This window comes from Podarcis erhardii, assembly GCF_964252035.2.
Source record: "Podarcis erhardii genome assembly, chromosome: 4".
NCBI classification, from domain to species: Eukaryota; Metazoa; Chordata; class Lepidosauria; order Squamata; family Lacertidae; genus Podarcis; species Podarcis erhardii.
This window is the reverse complement of record NC_138508.1, coordinates 77,395,441-77,414,039: the sequence shown is the minus strand read 5'-3', so window position 1 is coordinate 77,414,039 and position 18,599 is coordinate 77,395,441. Positions and strand designations below refer to the sequence as shown.

General features: G+C 41.2%; 1 protein-coding gene across 4 annotated transcripts in view; it reads right to left on the bottom strand.

Moving 5' to 3' along the window:
* Nucleotides 1-18,599, bottom strand: part of MAP4K4 (mitogen-activated protein kinase kinase kinase kinase 4) — a 135,388-nt gene that overhangs the window by 39,678 nt on the left and 77,111 nt on the right. For all 4 annotated transcript variants that reach the window (XM_081858393.1, XM_081858394.1, XM_081858395.1 and 1 more), the window contains exons 4-10: nucleotides 15,002-15,127; nucleotides 13,263-13,373; nucleotides 9,793-9,883; nucleotides 7,532-7,662; nucleotides 3,182-3,236; nucleotides 2,583-2,661; nucleotides 641-816 (exon numbers count right to left, since the gene is read on the bottom strand). In XM_081858393.1, coding sequence (XP_081714519.1) covers nucleotides 641-816; nucleotides 2,583-2,661; nucleotides 3,182-3,236; nucleotides 7,532-7,662; nucleotides 9,793-9,883; nucleotides 13,263-13,373; nucleotides 15,002-15,127 — 769 coding nt within the window. The remainder of the gene's footprint in view (nucleotides 1-640; nucleotides 817-2,582; nucleotides 2,662-3,181; nucleotides 3,237-7,531; nucleotides 7,663-9,792; nucleotides 9,884-13,262; nucleotides 13,374-15,001; nucleotides 15,128-18,599) is intronic.

The window sequence follows — 18,599 nt, the reverse complement described above, 5'->3', positions numbered from 1 at the left end:
TTTTCAAACTTTTTTGGAACCTGAACGTCCGACCCAGCTTCCACTTGAGTGCAAGAAGCTTTTGCAACCAATCGGAAACCACACCTCGGTTGTCGAATGATTCGGAAGCCGAACAGGCTTCCAGAACAGATTACGTTTGACAACCAAGGTTTGATTGTATTCATTTAATGCATAGCATGCAATCTTGTTTTTCCTTAAATTATAGGCAGGGAGGGTGGGTGTCTTACTGGGAAGGCAGCATGAGGGAGGTCTGATCTCTTCATTGTCCCACCATGTTTGGAAGGTAGATTTTTCCTCCCCATGAGCTATGGCTAGGAGCCTTAGAGGGGAAATTCCCCATGGTAGCCAATGGCTTCTAGCCATGCAGAAAGTTGGGATTGCTTGGGATCATGATGTGGCACTGGAGAAATAAGCCTCCCCTCCTCACACCCAGCAAGAATCGACCTACCTGTAACCTGCAATTATTTAAGGGAAATCAAAATATATACCTGCATGCTACATGTTAAGTGAGCATCTAGTTTGGTCCTTAGTTTGTAATCCAGAACACCTGTGATTTATTTTATATACCGCTCTAGAACAAACATTACTACTACAACATGCACACAAACACTGTGGCTGTAGTTTCGAAAAGATCACATACCCTTTTCGCCTCTCTTCTTCTTGGTTCTGTCTATGTGATCTTTAAGCTGGATTCGGACTTGCCTTTCATTTGGCTGATCACGTATAAATGGATGTTTTAAAAGCTGCTCTGTAGAAGGTCTTTGCATATAGTTCTTCACTAAACAGCCCTCTATAAAACTAAAGAACTTTTTTGACCTGAGCAAAAAGAAAATGACACACATTTCAAGTCACTTTGACAAGATCAGAATTTATTTAGCAAGGTTCACCTTGCATCCTAAAAAGTGGCAGGACCAATCTCTGACAAACAAACTTGGCTGAATGCGACACAAAATGTGAGGGCAATAACTTCACAAGGAAAAGCAATTACATTAAGGATCTTAGGGGAGTCATTATCACATTTTTCTAACTCAATAACAAATGTAAGCAGTGCTATACAAATTTAGAGAGTTATCTTTCTAGAAATAAATGGTAAATAAGTGCCTGGTTCAAACTGAGCCCATTTTTCCTGGGGAAATAGCTTTAAATTAGCATGAGTCCCCATTCTGGCCAACCAACCTGAGATCCACAGGAACCTCAGGTGCACATGATCAGTCATTCTCTCTCTCTGTCTCTCTCTCTCTCTCTCTCACACACACACACACACACACACACAAATTCAACAAAGGACAACTCCATTTAATTTCCTTAAATGTAATTTATAAAAAGAGTTCTAAAACATTAGCACAAGAACTCTGCATTCCTGAACATAACTAGAGTCACCTTGAGGTTCTCAGAGGCTGTCAAAGTTATACATAAAAGTGGTTTGGCTTAAAAATACAATCTGATAGAGTTAATGAATTTCTGTCATCTGGTGAGATGGATAGCCATACCATTCGCTGTTTGCAATTATTATAGTGAAAGACTTCATGAATTTTAACAAATACCTTCAACATGGAAGCCAGGAGTTGGGTGGCATTTGCCCACTCCCTTATTATATGTTGTGTCATTTTCAGCTTCAGTGGCTGCAGAATTTGTCAGCCTAATAAGAAGCTGGTGTCAACCATGCCTATTTTTTGTCCTTTATTTTAACGTGTAAGCATTGTTAAGAACCATTAAAACTATATAATGATCTCAGCTCGGGCTCTCACTCAGTAATTAAGAATTTTCAGACACCTGTGAATTATTTTTCAGGTCTTTAGAAGTAATACAATGGCCACTTTTGGACACTAAACCTCAGTTCAGCACTATATACAGTGGTGCCTCGCAAGACGAAAAGAATCCGTTCCGCGAGTCTCTTCGTCTAGCGGTTTTTTCGTCTTGCGAAGCAAGCCCATTAGCGGCTTAGCGGATTAGCGCAATTAGCGGCTTAGCGGCTTTTAGCGGCTTAGCGGATAAGCAGCTTAGCGGCTTAGAAAAAGGGGGGAAAGGGGGGGGGAGTCGGAAAAACTCGCAATACATTTTCGTCTTGCGAAGCAAGCCCATAGGGAAATTCGTCTTGCGAAGCACCTCCAAAACGGAAAACCCTTTCGTCTAGCAGGTTTTTCGTCTTGCGAGGCATTCGTCTTGCGGGGCACCACTGTAAACAACCCTAGCAACCTGCTGGGCTTGAATACGAAAGCTTTTCCTGGTCATTTCATCCCAACCAAGGACCATGTTTAACACCACCTTTGGTTGATTTTAGCAACCCAGCTTTATAATTCACAGTTCCAATTTTTCTTATTCTGAAACTCATCATAGTTATGTTAAATCACGATCCTAAGTTTGAGCAACATTTAAAGGAAAGTGAAAACTTCTGAACTGCTCCTGAGCATAGGAAGAGGAAGAGAAAGCAGATCACACAAGCCTGAAAAGAGGCAAGGCACATTCGATGTAGCTCTGAACAGTGGTTCTGCATTATGTCCAAACATGGCTTTTCTGACTTGTGAAAGGAAAAATGCTGTATTACAACCAATACACAACTTCCCATTATAGCAACCACATACCATTTCTTAGATTTTAGCCGTGGAGGAGGATTTCTAGGAATAAGAAACAGGGCGCGCATTGGATGCATGTCGCAGAGAGCTAGAAATAAATAAGAAAAAAAAGCATTTCATTCTCTGCACCGAGGCATTTTATGGAAATTGCTATTTCTGATAACCCATAGAAACGGGGGGGGGGGGGGACTTGAGACTTAAGTTTCCTTGGCAAGACTATCCACTAAAGATTGTTCTTTACAGTTTACACAAACACAAAGCATTGATACTGCTGCAGCATATCTGTTTGAAGATCTGATGTCTCTCATCAGAAAGTTTATATGGATTCAATAAATCTCAGTTACAAGGTTTCTCCCATTGTTTTGTTTCTATAGCCCTAGCACAACCACAAAGTAATGATTTGGCACAGGGCTATTTATAGTGCTTTATTTTTATGCTGCTAGAGGAGGTGGGGTGGGAATCCAAGAGAACAGAAATCGACCGTTGTGCTTTCAAAAATCTCAAGTGTAAGCTTCGGTTACAAAGAGCAAGTTAAAATATAGGTTTCAGAATTTTAAAAAAACAAAAAAAAACCTCAGGCCAGTAGAAAATGGATACATATCACTTACGAGGAGCACCTTCTGCCATCTCGATAGCTGTAATGCCACATGACCAAAGGTCACTCTGCAAAAAGACGCCATATGTTAGCAAACACTTTAATCCATTTTTCTTTTCAGTCTCTGATGCACTGCATATCAAATTGCATAAACCTAGACTTTTCCTTTTACCTTATTATGGGTGGGGAAAACAATACCCAAATAGGAATATTTAAACTGACTAATGGAGAACTTATTGTTTAGCATCTACACAGCCAATCTCATGTGTTAAGTCAAACTCTAAGTAATATATAATTTTTTCCCTCCTTTACAGTCCCCCCCCCAACAAACCCCCATGTCTTCCCTCCATGAAGTAACATTTCTGGAATTTTTACAAATCAAAAGCTTTTTGCTATTTGGTGAATGTAATTACATAGAAACCAAACAAAATTGAGGGGTGCTGACACCAACAGAAAGCAAATATGGAGCTAAACTAAGCTCAAGGAAGACTCCTAAAATACACACTTGAAGAGGAAGGCTAAAAAAATTACTCCAAAGAGGTCACAGCCATGTTGCTTATTCTATTCCAAAATAAACATAGGGATGAATTTCTGATTATAGGAGGCAAGAAGACTTAAGATGCTACTGCTGTTTTTCCACAGGCTAGTTGTCCTAAGTTCTAGTTCCCAAGTATTCCCGCAATGCTCTTGTAGGATGAGATACATAAAATGACTTTTTTCCAGGATGTTTGGTAGATTAAAGAAAATCTTAACATTCTAGTGCTGCCCAGAGATAGAAATGTCTCTGTCAGCAATAACAGACAGGAGATAACTATTATGGGTGGAGGAACACTTTGATTTCCCAGAAGAGACCCACTAGGTGGCAATTTCAGGACACTGTGATAGCTAAAAAGACAGCCTTATTCACCACTATCACAACAACTGCAAATTCGTAACATTATCAGTGCCTGAATTCATAAGTATGCGGATGATACCCAGCTCTACCTCTCTTTTAAATCAGAACCAGTGAGGGCGGTGAAGGTCCTGTGTGAGTGTCTGGAGGCGGTTGGAGGATGGATGGCGGCTAACAGATTGAGGCTGAATCCTGACAAGACAGAAGTACTGTTTTGGGGGGACAGGAGGCGGGCAGGTGTGGAGGATTCCCTGGTCCTGAATGGGGTAACTGTGCCCCTGAAGGACCAGGTGCGCAGCCTGGGAGTCATTTTGGACTCACAGCTGTCCATGGAAGCACAGGTTAAATCTGTGTCCAGGGCAGCTGTTTACCAGCTCCATCTGGTACGTAGGCTGAGACCCTATCTGCCTGCGGACTGTCTCGCCAGAGTGGTGCATGCTCTGGTTATCTCCCACTTGGACTACTGCAATGCACTCTACGTGGGGCTACCTTTGAAGGTGACTCAGAAACTACAACTAATCCAGAATGCGGCAGCTAGACTGGTGACTGGGAGCGGCCACCGAGACCATATAACACTGGTCTTGAAAGACCTACATTGGCTCCCAGTACGTTTCCGAGCACAATTCAAAGTGTTGGTGCTGACCTTTAAAGCCCTAAACGGCCTCGGTCCAGTATACCTGAAGGAGTGTCTCCACCCCCATCATTCTGCCCGGACGCTGAGGTCCAGCGCCGAGGGCCTTCTGGCGGTTCCCTCATTGCGAGAAGCAAAGCTACAGGGAACCAGGCAGAGGGCCTTCTCGGTAGTGGCGCCCGCCCTGTGGAACGCCCTTCCAGCAGATGTCAAAGCGATAAACAACTACCTGACATTCAGAAGACATCTTAAGGCAGCCCTGTTCAGGGAAGTTTTTAACGTGTGATATCTTACTGTATTTTTGGTTTTTATGGAGGCCGCCCAGAGTGGCTGGGGAGGCCCAGCCAGATGGGCGGGGTATAAATAATAAATAATTATTATTATTATTATTATTATTATTATTATTATTATTATTATTATTATTATCTTCTTTTGCACATGATGAGATACCAGGGCTCATTTCCTGAGGCCCTTCTTTGTGTGCCTCCTCCGTGGGAGGTCCAGAGGGTGGCAGCATGAGAACAGGCCTTTCCTGCCATGGCTCCCCATTTGTTGAAGGGTGCCAGCCAGAAACATTTATCTATAACCAGGCCTTTAGCTAATTTAACAATCTATGGCTGTGGTGGTGGTAGCGATATTGTTTTTGTTTGTTATTAGGGTAGGTATTCTTTGTGTTTTTAATATTGTAAACAGCTCTGTGACCTTTTGATGAAGAGTGGTATAGAAATTTTAATGATGATGATGATGATGATGCTCCCTGTCCACTTCTTCTGTCCTTCCCTTCTCTCACATATTCTCAAAATCGACTGTGTTTCAGAGCGCTATGATATACCTAATAAAAATAGTATCTCGTCTTACGTAAGATCTTATTCTCAAAGGCAATTAAGGATTTCAAGTTCCCAAGCTTTGTTTAGATTAATGCACTGTTTCTAGCAATGAGAATTAAATATTTTATTCTCTTTTCTCCTGTGGTTGCCTAAGAGGTGCTTAGAGATTTCCATAGGGCTGCTTTAAAAGGAACCTAGCTTTAAAGGAGAAGGAGAAGGAAACAAGTTATGAAACAAGACCATTTAACCTTGATAGCCCATAAAGGCTGACGTTTGTTGCATCTATTGATGCTCAGACAGAAAAAGTCAAATAAGGACAATCATCTCATATCTAATACCAGTTTCAGATGAACAACTAAACCATGGCATGGGTGAATGCTTGCTTCCCCCCGCTTCCTCACATTAGGGAAGAATGAAAGCTTACTCTTAGAACAAATCACAGTTGCAAATGTCCAAAGAAACCAGGGTCTTAAACCACAACACAACAAACTTTGGTTTCTTTTGAAGCTGAACTTCAGTTCTCCTTTCACAGAAGAAGAAATGGAGGTGGGATGGGAGAATCATATCTACCAGGGGTGACCCTTGGCCCAGTTTCATGTGAGCTGCACAGAAAGAAAGAGTGGAGGAAAGGAGAATTTAGGGGCACCTTCACATTTCCAATGGGACGCGGGTGGCGCTGTGGGTTAAACCACAGAGGCTAGGACTTGCCGATCAATAGGTTGGTGGTTCGAATCCCCGTGACGGGGTGAGTTCCCGTTGCTCAGTCCCTGCTCATCCCTACCTAGCAGTTCAAAAGCACGTCAAAGTGCAAGTAGATAAATAGGCACCACTCTGGCGGGAAGGTAAATGGTGTTTCCGTTTGCTCCTCTGGTTCGCCAGAAGCAGCTTAGTCATGCTGGCCACATGACCCGGAAGCTGTACACCGGCTCCCTCGGCCAATAAAGTGAGATGAGCGCCGCAACCCCAGAGTCGGTCACAACTGGACCTAATGGTCAGGGGTCCCTTTACCTTTACCTTCACATCAAGGGAAGTAATAGTGCCACTGTATTCTGCTCTGGTCAGACCTCACCTAGAGTACTGTGTCCAGTTCTGGGCACCACAGTTCAAGAAGGACACTGACAAAATGGAACGTGTCCAGAGGAGCGCAACCAAAATGGTCAAAGGCCTGGAAACAATGCCTTATGAGGAACGGCTAAGGGAGCTGGGCATGTTTAGCCTGGAGAAGAGGAGGTTAAGGGGTGATATGATAGCCATGTTCAAATATATAAAAGGATGTCACATAGAGGAGGGAGAAAGGTTGTTTTCTGCTGCTCCAGAGAAGCGGACACGGAGCAATGGTTCCAAACTACAAGAAAAAAGATTCCACCTAAACATTAGGAAGAACTTCCTGACAGTAAGAGCTGTTCAACAGTGGAATTTGCTGCCAAGGAGTGTGGTGGAGTCTCCTTCTTTGGAGGTCTTTAAGCAGAGGCTTGACAACCATATGTCAGGAGTGCTCTGATGGTGTTTCCTGCTTGGCAAGGGGTTGGACTCGATGGCCCTTGTGGTCTCTTCCAACTCTATGATTCTATGATTCTATGATTTCCAACACTGAAAGCCCTCTATGAAGAGTGTGAGAGAGGGGAGAAGGGAGTATGAAACTTGTGTGCAGACACTCAACTTTGACTGCCCATGTATTTATTTTCACTGTGCACACACACAAGCTGCACAAAGCCACACACAAAAATGGAAATGTTGTCTTAAGATTGTCACATGTAGGTTTCATGCTCCTTTCTATATAGGAGTTTTCCGTGTAGGAAATGCACTGTTAAGCTTTATACTACATGCATTAATTTATTAGGTTATACTGTCTGTGCCTGCTTTCCACTCCACTTAATCAACTGTAAGAGAAATTCCTTAGAAAAGCAAGGTGTGGGGGGGGGAGTCATGTCTTCCAAGCACAGCACATATGATAAATACAGAATTTGTAGAACACTCAATACACCCCAACAGCTATGTTAATATTTCTCTTACTCTGTAGTCATATGTAGCATCTGGATTTTCATCACAGGCAATAACTTCTGGGGCCATCCAGTAAGGCGTGCCAATAAAGGTATTTCTCCTGCCGACTGTCCTGTCCAGCTGAGCACTAACACCAAAGTCCACTACATCAAGAACAGAAAAAAGAAGAATCAAAACACACTGAAGCGAGATCTCCAGGATCACTGTAAAATAAATAGGTGTTCTGGCAATATGTTGCAGATATATACCAAGGCTTCTACAATTCGGAAAATGAGTTAAAATGGACATTTATACGGATCGATGCTAGAAGGTATTCGGCTCATTAGTAGAAAGTAATCTTCAACACATCTCATGGGTTTACTGGCAAGATAGCATCCATATCAAACAAAGGGCTGCAAGAACATTGTCCACAGAATGTTCTTTTCTATCTAGCTGCATGCACAAAGCCAAGTAAGTGGTTCCCTTTTTGAAGGAAGAAGGGTGGAATAATCAAGGGCCATGTGCCACATTTAGCAGATTTTGCACATACTAAATCAAACCATTTAGCTTAGTGTGTCACCTGAACCTGGTCTCTCTCCAGACATACCGTGAGCCGTAACCAAAGTTTGTTCTGTGTTTACAGATCATTGTTTGTCAGGGAGAGCTGAACCACAAATGTGGGTTTGGACAACATAGCAAGCCAAACCACGACGCCACAGAGCACAACAGCAAGGGAGGAGCAAAATGGCAGCAATATCCTCTCTAGGAAGCTGCGTACGTGCTTGTTCATGCTAAGCCATGGCATGGCTTAACATTAAGTGCGAACAAGGGCAGAAGACTTTCTGACACAGAAATTAATCTCTGTATCAAAAAATACAATTTCCTAAAATGCATGCTATACCAGCAGCTCTTTTTGGGCAGCATGGTTATTCACTGGAGAACCAAGGCAACCCTCTTATTTACTTGTTACCAGGAACAACCTACTCAACAAGCAAAAATGCTCTGAAGTCAGATTAAGAGATACAGAAACTAAGCAGAGATTGAATAGGGTCAAGACACAAATGCTACAAGTGGAATCTAGAAGTGAATCAGTGCCCTCAAAATGAGAAAACAGCTTAGCTATTTAGTTGCATCACAATAAGTAGTCTTTTATAGATCTGACACAGGCATGGATGGAAAACAGATGCTGGAATTCCCTACCCAGGGAGATTCACATGGTGCCAACACTGCTGCCTTTCAAAGTGCAGGCTAAATTAATCCTTTCTGCCCAAGCTTTTAATATTAACTAGCATGTTTTATCAGCTGTGCTGCTGTTATATTTGTATTTGTTGTTGCTTAATTGTTTTAACTGGAGTTTTCAGGAATCCTTGAATGCAGTTCATAGTTGGAAGGCAGGCTACACATCTTTTAAATGAAGTTTGATAACTTTGTTTTATAAATCTGGAGCGCCGTGCATAATCACCGTTGATTAAGAGGGTCTAGGCTTATAGGGCCCTGTGCTTATTCCCCAAGGCTTTATTTAAGTCTCGCTTTGCAATTTAGCAAGAGAGTGCTGTTTGGACCCTCAAATGGTGACCAAACCCATTGTGGCAACCTTGTCCCAAGTTTGGTTCCTAGACACTTTCAGCGCTAAAATACTCTTCATGATGAGCAACATGCTTGCCACCCCATCTGTGTGCAGTTCCTTGCCGTGGTCCTGTCACTGGGGTGAGGGTAGTACTTGCAGGTTTTGCCAAGTATTGCAAAACATATACCCTCTTCCCATCACATGGAGGTGGGTAGGGGGGAGAGAAAGAAAGCTGAAACCTCAGAGCTTAATGTTTATGGCATGACCAGTTATAGCCTGCATAGTTTAGCTTCATGTTGGCTAAAACATTAAAATGCGGAGGAGAAAGTAAGAAATACCATATCTTTTGCTCTATAAGACTCACTTTTTCCCTCCTAAAAAGTAAGGGGAAATGTGTGTGCATCTTATGGAGCGAATGCAGGCTGCGAAGCTATCCCAGAAGCCAGAACAGGAAGAGGGATCTCTGCTTTCACTGCGCAGCAATCTCTCTTGTTGTTCTGGCTTCTGAGATTTAGAATATTTTTGTTCTTGTTTTCCTCCTCCAAAAACTAGGTGCGTCTTATGGTCTGGTGCGTCTTTTAGAGCGAAAAATACGGTAATCTATTTTTAAAATATAGATTTGCAACCCTCTTCTCTTCAGCTGGATAGCAAATGCTGCCTATTGCTTTATGGAAGAACAGCAACAGCAGAGGGGAAAAAAGTGAGTAGAACAGGCTAATTAACTTACCCAGTTTCACCTCTGCATTTTCTGTTAGCAATACATTCTGCCCTTTGATATCCCGATGAATCACATGGTGGGCATGGAGATGCGCCAATCCCTGCATTTAAAAAGAAAAACACAAAAGACTGTAGGGTCTGCTTCCACTTTAATTTTGCAACTACATTCTATTGCAACTATTTGACAAAACCATACTATAGACCTTGGGGGTTCTTTCCCTCCAGCCCAGTGCAACATGATCAACTGTAGATGTTTTCAACAGCATGCCACCCACATAGACCTTACTTGTCAAAAATAAATGCAGCTATAAAGCGTTGTGCACACATTTTACAAAGGTGAAGCACAACAGCTATTTTAAGAATATATAAATATGTATAGCGTATGCTTGCCTGGCAAGAGTTCATATTATAAGGACCACACTGCAGAATGACAATGAAACCACTTATGGAAGCTATGCAGAGGTATTCAAAGAATATGCAAGAAACAAAGCAGTGCACTTTTGCCAGGAATATGGAATGACTCAGCTGTGTAAGAGAGGACTAAAAAGCAAATAAATGCGCAGCTTTAGGAAAGGGGTGGCTAAGAAGACATGTGACATAAGGAGTAATTAGGAACACTTGTTTACCACTGTTACTTAATGCATGTTTATTACCTGCCTCGAGCCTCCGGAGGAGGCTAAAAATTGGATGTGACAAACTTAAAAGCACAGTAGCAGTGTGAATTCTAGATGCATTTTTTTCTCTTTAGCTTGTACTGTTATGCAGATGAGCAGATATATAAATCTATTTGGTACAGATAGTGTCTTCAAGCATGGCCAAATTACTGGAGGGGAGGGACAGGAAATGGTTTATATTGACCGTTTTCGGCAATTATTCGCAGTGCCTTAAGTCTTACTCATTTACATCCCATTGCATGCTAGGACAGCACTGGAAACTCTTTCTTCTCACTGTCTGTAAGTTCCCAAGCAGCACAAAGAACAGGAAGCATGAATCATTTGTGCTTCCCCTCACCTCAATAGGTAACATGCAACACTGGTCCTGTGGGACACCTACACTACTGAACTTCTAGAACTTAAGTGAATGTGCTGATTTTTACAAAGTACTGAACTGTATGAAGAACTCTGAAATTCCATGAGAAAAGAAGACATGCTTGCTATCCGTCTCCTGACAAGTGACGATGACCTGGAAGCAGTGCTTTGCTGAAGTTGGTTCATTTTTCTTTTAGGTATCGGGGGGGGGGGCAGATAGGCTAGTAAATATTTCTGAGCCAGTAACTTTCGCAAATTTACTGCTGTTCTCTTTTGTTTTCATGAAACTTAATTGTGAAGGAGATACTTCAAGTCAAGTGCAAGTGCCAGGTCACTTATAAGCAGCACCCCAAGCAGCAAGTTTTCTTTTCTCTCTTTCTTTTCCTGCCCACAACAGACATTATTTGAAAGTGCTTTGGAGCTGAATGATTAATATTAATAGCACAAAGTTAACTGATTTGCTTTAAACAAAAATCTTTGATCATGATTTGCTATGCCCAAGCTGCTTTTACAACATGTGTTAAAAATAAATGAGGGGATCCAATTAAATTGAACACTGGGCAGGACTGGAATAAAGGCAATGATAATACTGTTCCCCACAAAGAATGCAGACTTGACCTCTGGAATATACTGCTACAGAAGCAGCGGTGGCCATAATTAATAAACAAAATGCCTCCGTGATCTGTTTTGGTAGTAGGTCCGTGCAATTTGGGAGGGAAGGATTTATCCATTCTAGAAAAGGTTTGATATTACCTAGGAGTTAAAAACTTCCAAAGCTCTACTGCGGGGTTTCCCAAACTTGGGTCTCCAGCTGTGGACTACAATCCCATGGCCACCAGTCCTGCTAGCTAGGAATGATGGGAGTTGTAGTCCAACAACAGCTGAAAACCCAGGTTTGGGGAACTCTGCTCTACTTAATCAAGCTTCAGTCCTGCCAACCAACAATCAGGCGGCGGCCTTTTACCACCACCTATTCTGATACACCAACCGCAGCCTCTCATTGGAGGTAAATGGTCTATCCATTGTTACATACGGTATGGTAATCGGGCACTCTACACAGACCTGCCCTTGAAAAGAAGGTCCAAAAAAATCGTGTGTGGTGCTAAACCCATTCCTAGCCCTATCACTTGTATGGATGCACCACAATATACATATTACAGTGGTGCTGATAAGGTTCCAGTAGCTGCCAAAACACAACAGGTAATTTTCCTTTTAAGGAACACCTGCCAGGAACTGATGCTCATTTGCTGTAGGAAGGCATATTCCTATATTGACATATTTCTATGTCAATACACCTTGCAGCAGGATTGATGGATTTATCAGGTTGGGGGAATACTGCCTTGCTTGTTTTATGATTATTATTTAACACAATCTGGATTTTATTCTATATTTAGGATTATTCTGAGCACACAAATAGATTTTTAAGTGCTAAAAAACCCAAAACATTATGGAAGGTCCCTGCTTCCAAACAGCACTTAAGGCAGGATTCCAAAGTAGGCAACAAATCCCCTCTAATAGGTTGGAGGAGCACAAAGCAGGGCTTTACCTACACGCTGAAAGTAACGAAGCAGCAAGAGAGCATTCTACCGGTAATCCATGCTGTTTTATGCACACTTAAGGGTTCAGGTTTGAGCAGTACTGAGGTAGAGATTTGGGCTGCTCCTATATTCTGAGTATGAACTTTATCTTAGTGTTCCATTTGGCGCCAAAAGTTATCCAGGAAAATTAACACAAAGGGAAATGTTTGTGCAACTGCGAACGGGTACGGGTTAAAACAGAACTGCCTTCTCTTGCGTTCATGGTTTAAACAATGGAAAGGCAGCATGCAAATAAAATGACGTATGTATGTATCCAAATTTGAGCTTTGGTATTGCTTTACAGAAGAAGAAACCACATACGAAAAAGGAAGAGTAACACTTGTGCCAAAGAAAACAGAAGAAGGCCAGCATGCAGCCCTTTTTATTGATCCACCACCTGGCCGCATGACCCAAAGAAATCACCCAGCGCTAGCCCTGTGAAGTGGATGAAGAAAACACATGCTGTATTTTAATATCCATCGCAATTTGCAGATTTGCAGACAAAGATGGGAGCAGCCCTTGGCCATATGTTTTGACTGTACTTCAGCAATTTGGAAAACGTTCTTCTCCGCGGGTAATCAGGCTGCTGTCTACTCCCAGAGGTCTATTTTGCATTACAAGCGAAGCATCAGACCCCACCACTTAGTACGGATTCTAATGCACATAATCTATGTTAAAATGATTATCTAACCGTTGGCTTAAGCTTGGTTTATTTTATTTTATTTTTAATGATTAATATTCAAGAACTGCTTTAACCCTGTGTCCCATGTCACAGGGTCAAAGCCATGTACTTCACTGCCAATTCACTGGAAATTAAATCTCGCCATTTTTGTTTCATTTTTTGAAAAGAAAAAAAATGCTTCTAATTTCCTCACCCTAAGAATTTCTCTGGAGATGTAGGCTATCCAGTCCTCCTTCAAAGTATTTCCTTTCGTATTCTTCACAAGGTCTGTAATAGAGCCTGCACCACAAAACTCCATGACAAGCTACAAAAGACAGAGGGCAAAAAAAAATGAGTCAATATATGATAGAAATATCAGTGATTCAGCTGCACTGCAACAAAGCTTATTGGACAATTAAGGAAGGCAAGCAATCATATCAGCCAAAGTGGATCTTAATCTATATTCCTTTAACATCAATACATTCATTTATTAGCTTCCAGAGAACAAAGATGTTCACATTACTTAATGTATGGCATGTATATAGTAGTAACAGGTGACTAAACCAAAGACTGCTAGATTGTATGGATATTGAAAAGTTCTGCCTCGGAATGGCAGATGAAGATGATGGATTTTTGGGAGCTAGCCGACCTGACCGGAAGAGTCCGTGACCAGAAGGAGGAGGAATACCAGGAGGAATGGATGAAATTCAAAGACTATTTAGCTAAATATGCTAAGATAATTTAAATAGAAATACTTGCAATTACCAGATTGGCTTAGGATTTAAATATGTGATGTTATAGAATAGTATGTTTAAAGTTAATATGAAAAGAAAGAAAGATGTTACTTGACTAAGTAAATTTTATGAGAAATTAGTTTTGGAAAACTGCTACAATGATATACATTGAAATTCAGCCAGGGGGATTCGAGGAAGTCATTCAACAATGTTAACAAAAGTGGAATTATTACAGTTAGGATTTATGTTTGTTTGTTTGTTTGTTTGTTTGTTTGTTTGTTTGTTTGTTTGTTTATAATTTGGAAAATCAATAAAAAAAATTGAACAAAAAGAGAAAAGTTCTGCCTCAATGAGCAAGGCAAAAAACAGATCCTAGCATACACATGCTCTCTCTCTTTTGCCTTGAATTTCTAGAATGCCAAGATACATGGTGTTCTAAAATTTGAGGGCAAGGACACAAACTTGCCCCACCAATTGACATACAAGCCAAATCAGTCTCCACCAGGACTAGGGCATCTGTGGCTTCCCAGGTGTCAAATGACAGCAACTCCTATTATTTGTAACTACTGGCCATGGGTCAGCTAGGGCTGATGGGAGTTGGGAGTTCAACAAAATCTGGAAGGCCACAAGTTTCCCAATCCTGCTCTATACCACTAAGCTACAATCCTATTCCCATTTACCTGCATGTGTAAGCAAGGCCCACTGAACCAAGTGAGATTTGTGGACAGCACGAAAGGATTATTTGCAGAAAAATAAAATGCTCACATTCCTCTCTGTTGTATTTTTTTTGCTGGAGTTACTGGGTGTGCTTCCTGACTGGAAGGAGGCAAAACTAGAAAAGCAGCTCATGCAGAGATGCAATGGGAAGTCTCTTAAGGGAGAGATGGAAGAGCCAGTTGGTGCTGATCATCCCAAGCACAGGCTAACTTGCTTAGCCCAGCTCAATCACACAAACACGGAAAACCTAGCAGAACTATTTTACTAGTTAAAATCCTAGAACAGTAAGTGCTTCTTTCATGTGAATTTATGCAAACTCTTCACATTTCTACCAAGCATTAAAGAGGGAGTGTTTAAGGGAACAAAATTATACACGATTTTAAAGACTTTTGCATTTTCCTGCTCTGCTAGTGAGCGTAGCATTAAGCATTCAGGGTATTTTTGCTGGGAATCGAGCATTTAGTTGCCATTCACATTCCCATTTCCTTGTGAACATGCTTACCCATAGTTGGTCGTCATGTCCTGGAGGACTTTTCTTAATAAAAGCACCGTAGTAAGTTGCAATATTTCTATGATGGGAATATTTCTTCAGCATGTTTATCTCCAGCTTGATTTCTTCTTCTTCGTCCTTTTTAGGGGGGAAATAGATAGATATATGTTTATATGAATGCATCTACTGCAGTATTTGTGGCGCGCACACCCCAAAACATATCTCCCCCATTAACCTCAGAGCAGCAGCACAAAATTATCCCATCCTGTGGAAATCATGGGTGGGTTGAGCACTTGGCAGAGGAAAACAACTAACAGGTTCAGCCCAATGAATTAAAAGCCGGATCTAGCATTAGTAGTGCAATTCGCTGCCTGTTCCACCCACCTGCCCTTTTGTATAGGCTTTCAAAGATCCGATCAAGTGTGCTACTATTAGATTGTTTGACCTGTGTTTAGTTTTGCTTTCAAATAATCTTCACTTCTTGTTACTTACAAACTGGGGGATCCTCACTTACAATACACAATGGCTAAGCAAGCCAACTTCAAACCAACTAAATACAATTCTGCATCTGTAAGCTCTCGTGGTGATTTTAATGCAGCTGGCATCAATTATCGCTTTAAAGCCCTTACTGTTGGGCCTGAAATGCTGTCCCGCACATGTCCTCTGTATTCATGACATGACTCCAGCTTTAATTTGTGACAGCCCATCTTATTACTGAGAACTACAGCAGCAAGCTACATTTTCCGCGCTATAAACGATCCTACTGTGTACGTTTCAGTTTTGCTCTACAAAAGGGAAATTTCAACCAAGAACAAATCCACACACATTTCCAAAATTCATGTGCCCTGGCTGCTAAGAGAGTCACAGCATATTAGCAACGTTGTGTGCATAGGACAACAGACCTTGCCCAAACACTCACGCGCACACAATACAGTTGCCTTGAGATATGATCTACAGCAGTGACATCTGGTGGTTACTGTACATCACTGACTTGTACTAGCAGTTTTCAAAAATGCAAGTACATTGCAATTCATTCACGTCAATCTGTTCCCCTGCCCATCTTTCCCCTCTCCCTCATATAAGAGTGCATGTTGAGAATCAAGTATCTTGTTCCCTCACCAAAAATTATACCTTTCTATTTGTCTCTTGGACCTCTCGTAAGAGCTTAGTGAGGGGACTAATGAATGATGGAGCCAAAAATACCAATCTGGCTAAAAACAGCAGCATGCAAGAACGACAGGAAAACAGAAATAAATTTCTCAAACAAGGTAAGTATGATGTTCAAATTAATTAGGAAAACGTCGGCACCAAAGCATAAAACATTTTCAATGGTTCAATAAAAGAATGGGCATCTGATTAGCTCCTCGAATTAGAATTTATTCTCATTCCTACATAATCTTTTAAACATATTTTTTTATATTGGCTTCCTAGCATAAGCAGCATGATTATGATAAAAACAGTACTCTTGATTGGCAGTGTAGGCTTTTTGTTTACGGGCATTTCATTATACAGTGACACACAAGACTAGACCACATTCATCTGATCCAGCAACTAACGTCCCACAGCTCATATGCAAATCCAGCGAGGCACTGAACCTATGTTTTCAGTACAGCTGCATCATAAGTGCAGATGTCTCAAGTAGAAGAAGCCTGTCAGCCAACCTTTACCATGGCAGCTGTAGCATGAGAAAATGTGACTGCCAGCAGAGACCAAAGAAACCAAGGGTAGGTTCTACAACATGATTTGTATGATCATTCCAGTTTCCAAGCAGAGCACTTGGAAGACTTGAAAGAGAGATTCCTGATTTGGACCAATGGTAACGTCTCCAGGGCCCTCTTATTTGCTCTTTGGACCAGAAAACGTTCAGACGGTCTCTTATACCCCTTTCTCTTTTACAGCACAAAACAAGCCCATTATTTAGCTGGAAGAGACGTCCTCAGAGACCTGTGTCTTGGATGAAAGGCAGAGAGCATATGAAGCAAAGCCAAAATAAATAACGGGAGCAAGGTGCCATGGAATTATCACAAGAGTTAATCCAAAGTTGCTGCTTTTTAAGCCTCTGTGTGACACCTTGAACAATGACAAAAGCTGGTGCCAGGAGAACCTCCATTGAGAAGGCTTTGCATGATTAGGATAAAACAATCGGGGTCTTATTGGGGTACCCCACTTCTGATGGAGATGGCAGTTCTATTATGTCACACGGTGCTGATCTTAAAGCATAGGGTAAAGCTAATATGGGAGGAGACTATTTGGATGTTGCAGTAAATTATGTCTAGAGGAAATCTCTAGGCAAAAGAGAAGCAGGGAGTGTACACAGCCACAGTCTGAACCAGTACAGTATCAGGCCATAATTTATTACTGAAAACTATCTACAATGCTGGAAGTATACAAGCCATAATAAATGCAGTGCTAAAATATTAAATAATAGAAAGAACACATAAATTGGAAATAAAAAACCTTTATTGCCCAATAAAGAAATTTATAAACCAGTAGCATGCATCAGAAACACTAATTTTTTGCTTAAAACTTTGCATCTTTAAAAAAAAAAAAATGTATAGTTCAGGCATAGGCAAACTCGGCCCTCCAGATGTTTTGGGATTTCAACTCCCATCATCCCCAGATAACAGGACCAGTGGTCAGGGATGATGTTTCCCATTATGTAATGGAGAACATAATGAATGGATACTAATAAAATCAGTATGTTAACAGTTCATTGCCTTTTATCTCAAAATTTAAACAATACAGGGATTTATGTTTAATATAAACCCCATTGTATACATTATTGATTCCCCCTCTGAAATATTTTAATTCATCCACTTTGAGCTATTTCAAAGCATGCAAATTTAATGCCATGTACTTTTACCATTTTGTTTACTAAATATTTACAGCTTGCATGTAAATTAGATACCAATACGTTTAGGGAACCAGGTTTGCTTTTTGGGCACAATTCATAGATTTATAAACTTCATATTGCAATGGGGTTCGGGGGAGTAAACTGGCCACCAAGCTCTGGCCTAATCACCTTTCATAATACAGTTCCTTAAGTGGCTTAAAAACAAGTTGCTCCTTATTTAGTGGTTTAAAAAGGATACTATATTGTTCACCATTGATAGGCCCTCTCTCTGGGGTATAGAAGCCAGCCAGGGCGTGATAATGCCATTTGCAAAGAAAATTAACTCTCTGTATCACAGTATCACTGAGAAAGGACAATAAAATAAGAATAAAGATAAAAGGGAAACTTCAAACAACAGGCAGCTAGGTATTTTATGGGACTATAAGCAGCGCCTGAAGCAAGGGTTAGCAGAACTGCGCAAGCACATGTTGGAACCATTTCCATGTATCAGAGCCAAAACACTTGCACAATACTGGTTTTGTTGTCACTGATAATGCAACCACCTGCTGCGATTTTCCTAAGGGTGGTGGCTTCCCCTCCCTCTTTTGTTTCACTTCTCTCACTTGGCCTCCAATTCTTCACCTCTTAACAGTGCAACATTTGATATAGAAGGATGAAATGGAAACAAGAAAATAACTCTCATATAAATGAAATAAGTGCGCAGTTGGATCTGTGAAAATACGTCCCCCCACAAAAAAAGAAAGAATGTCTTCTCAC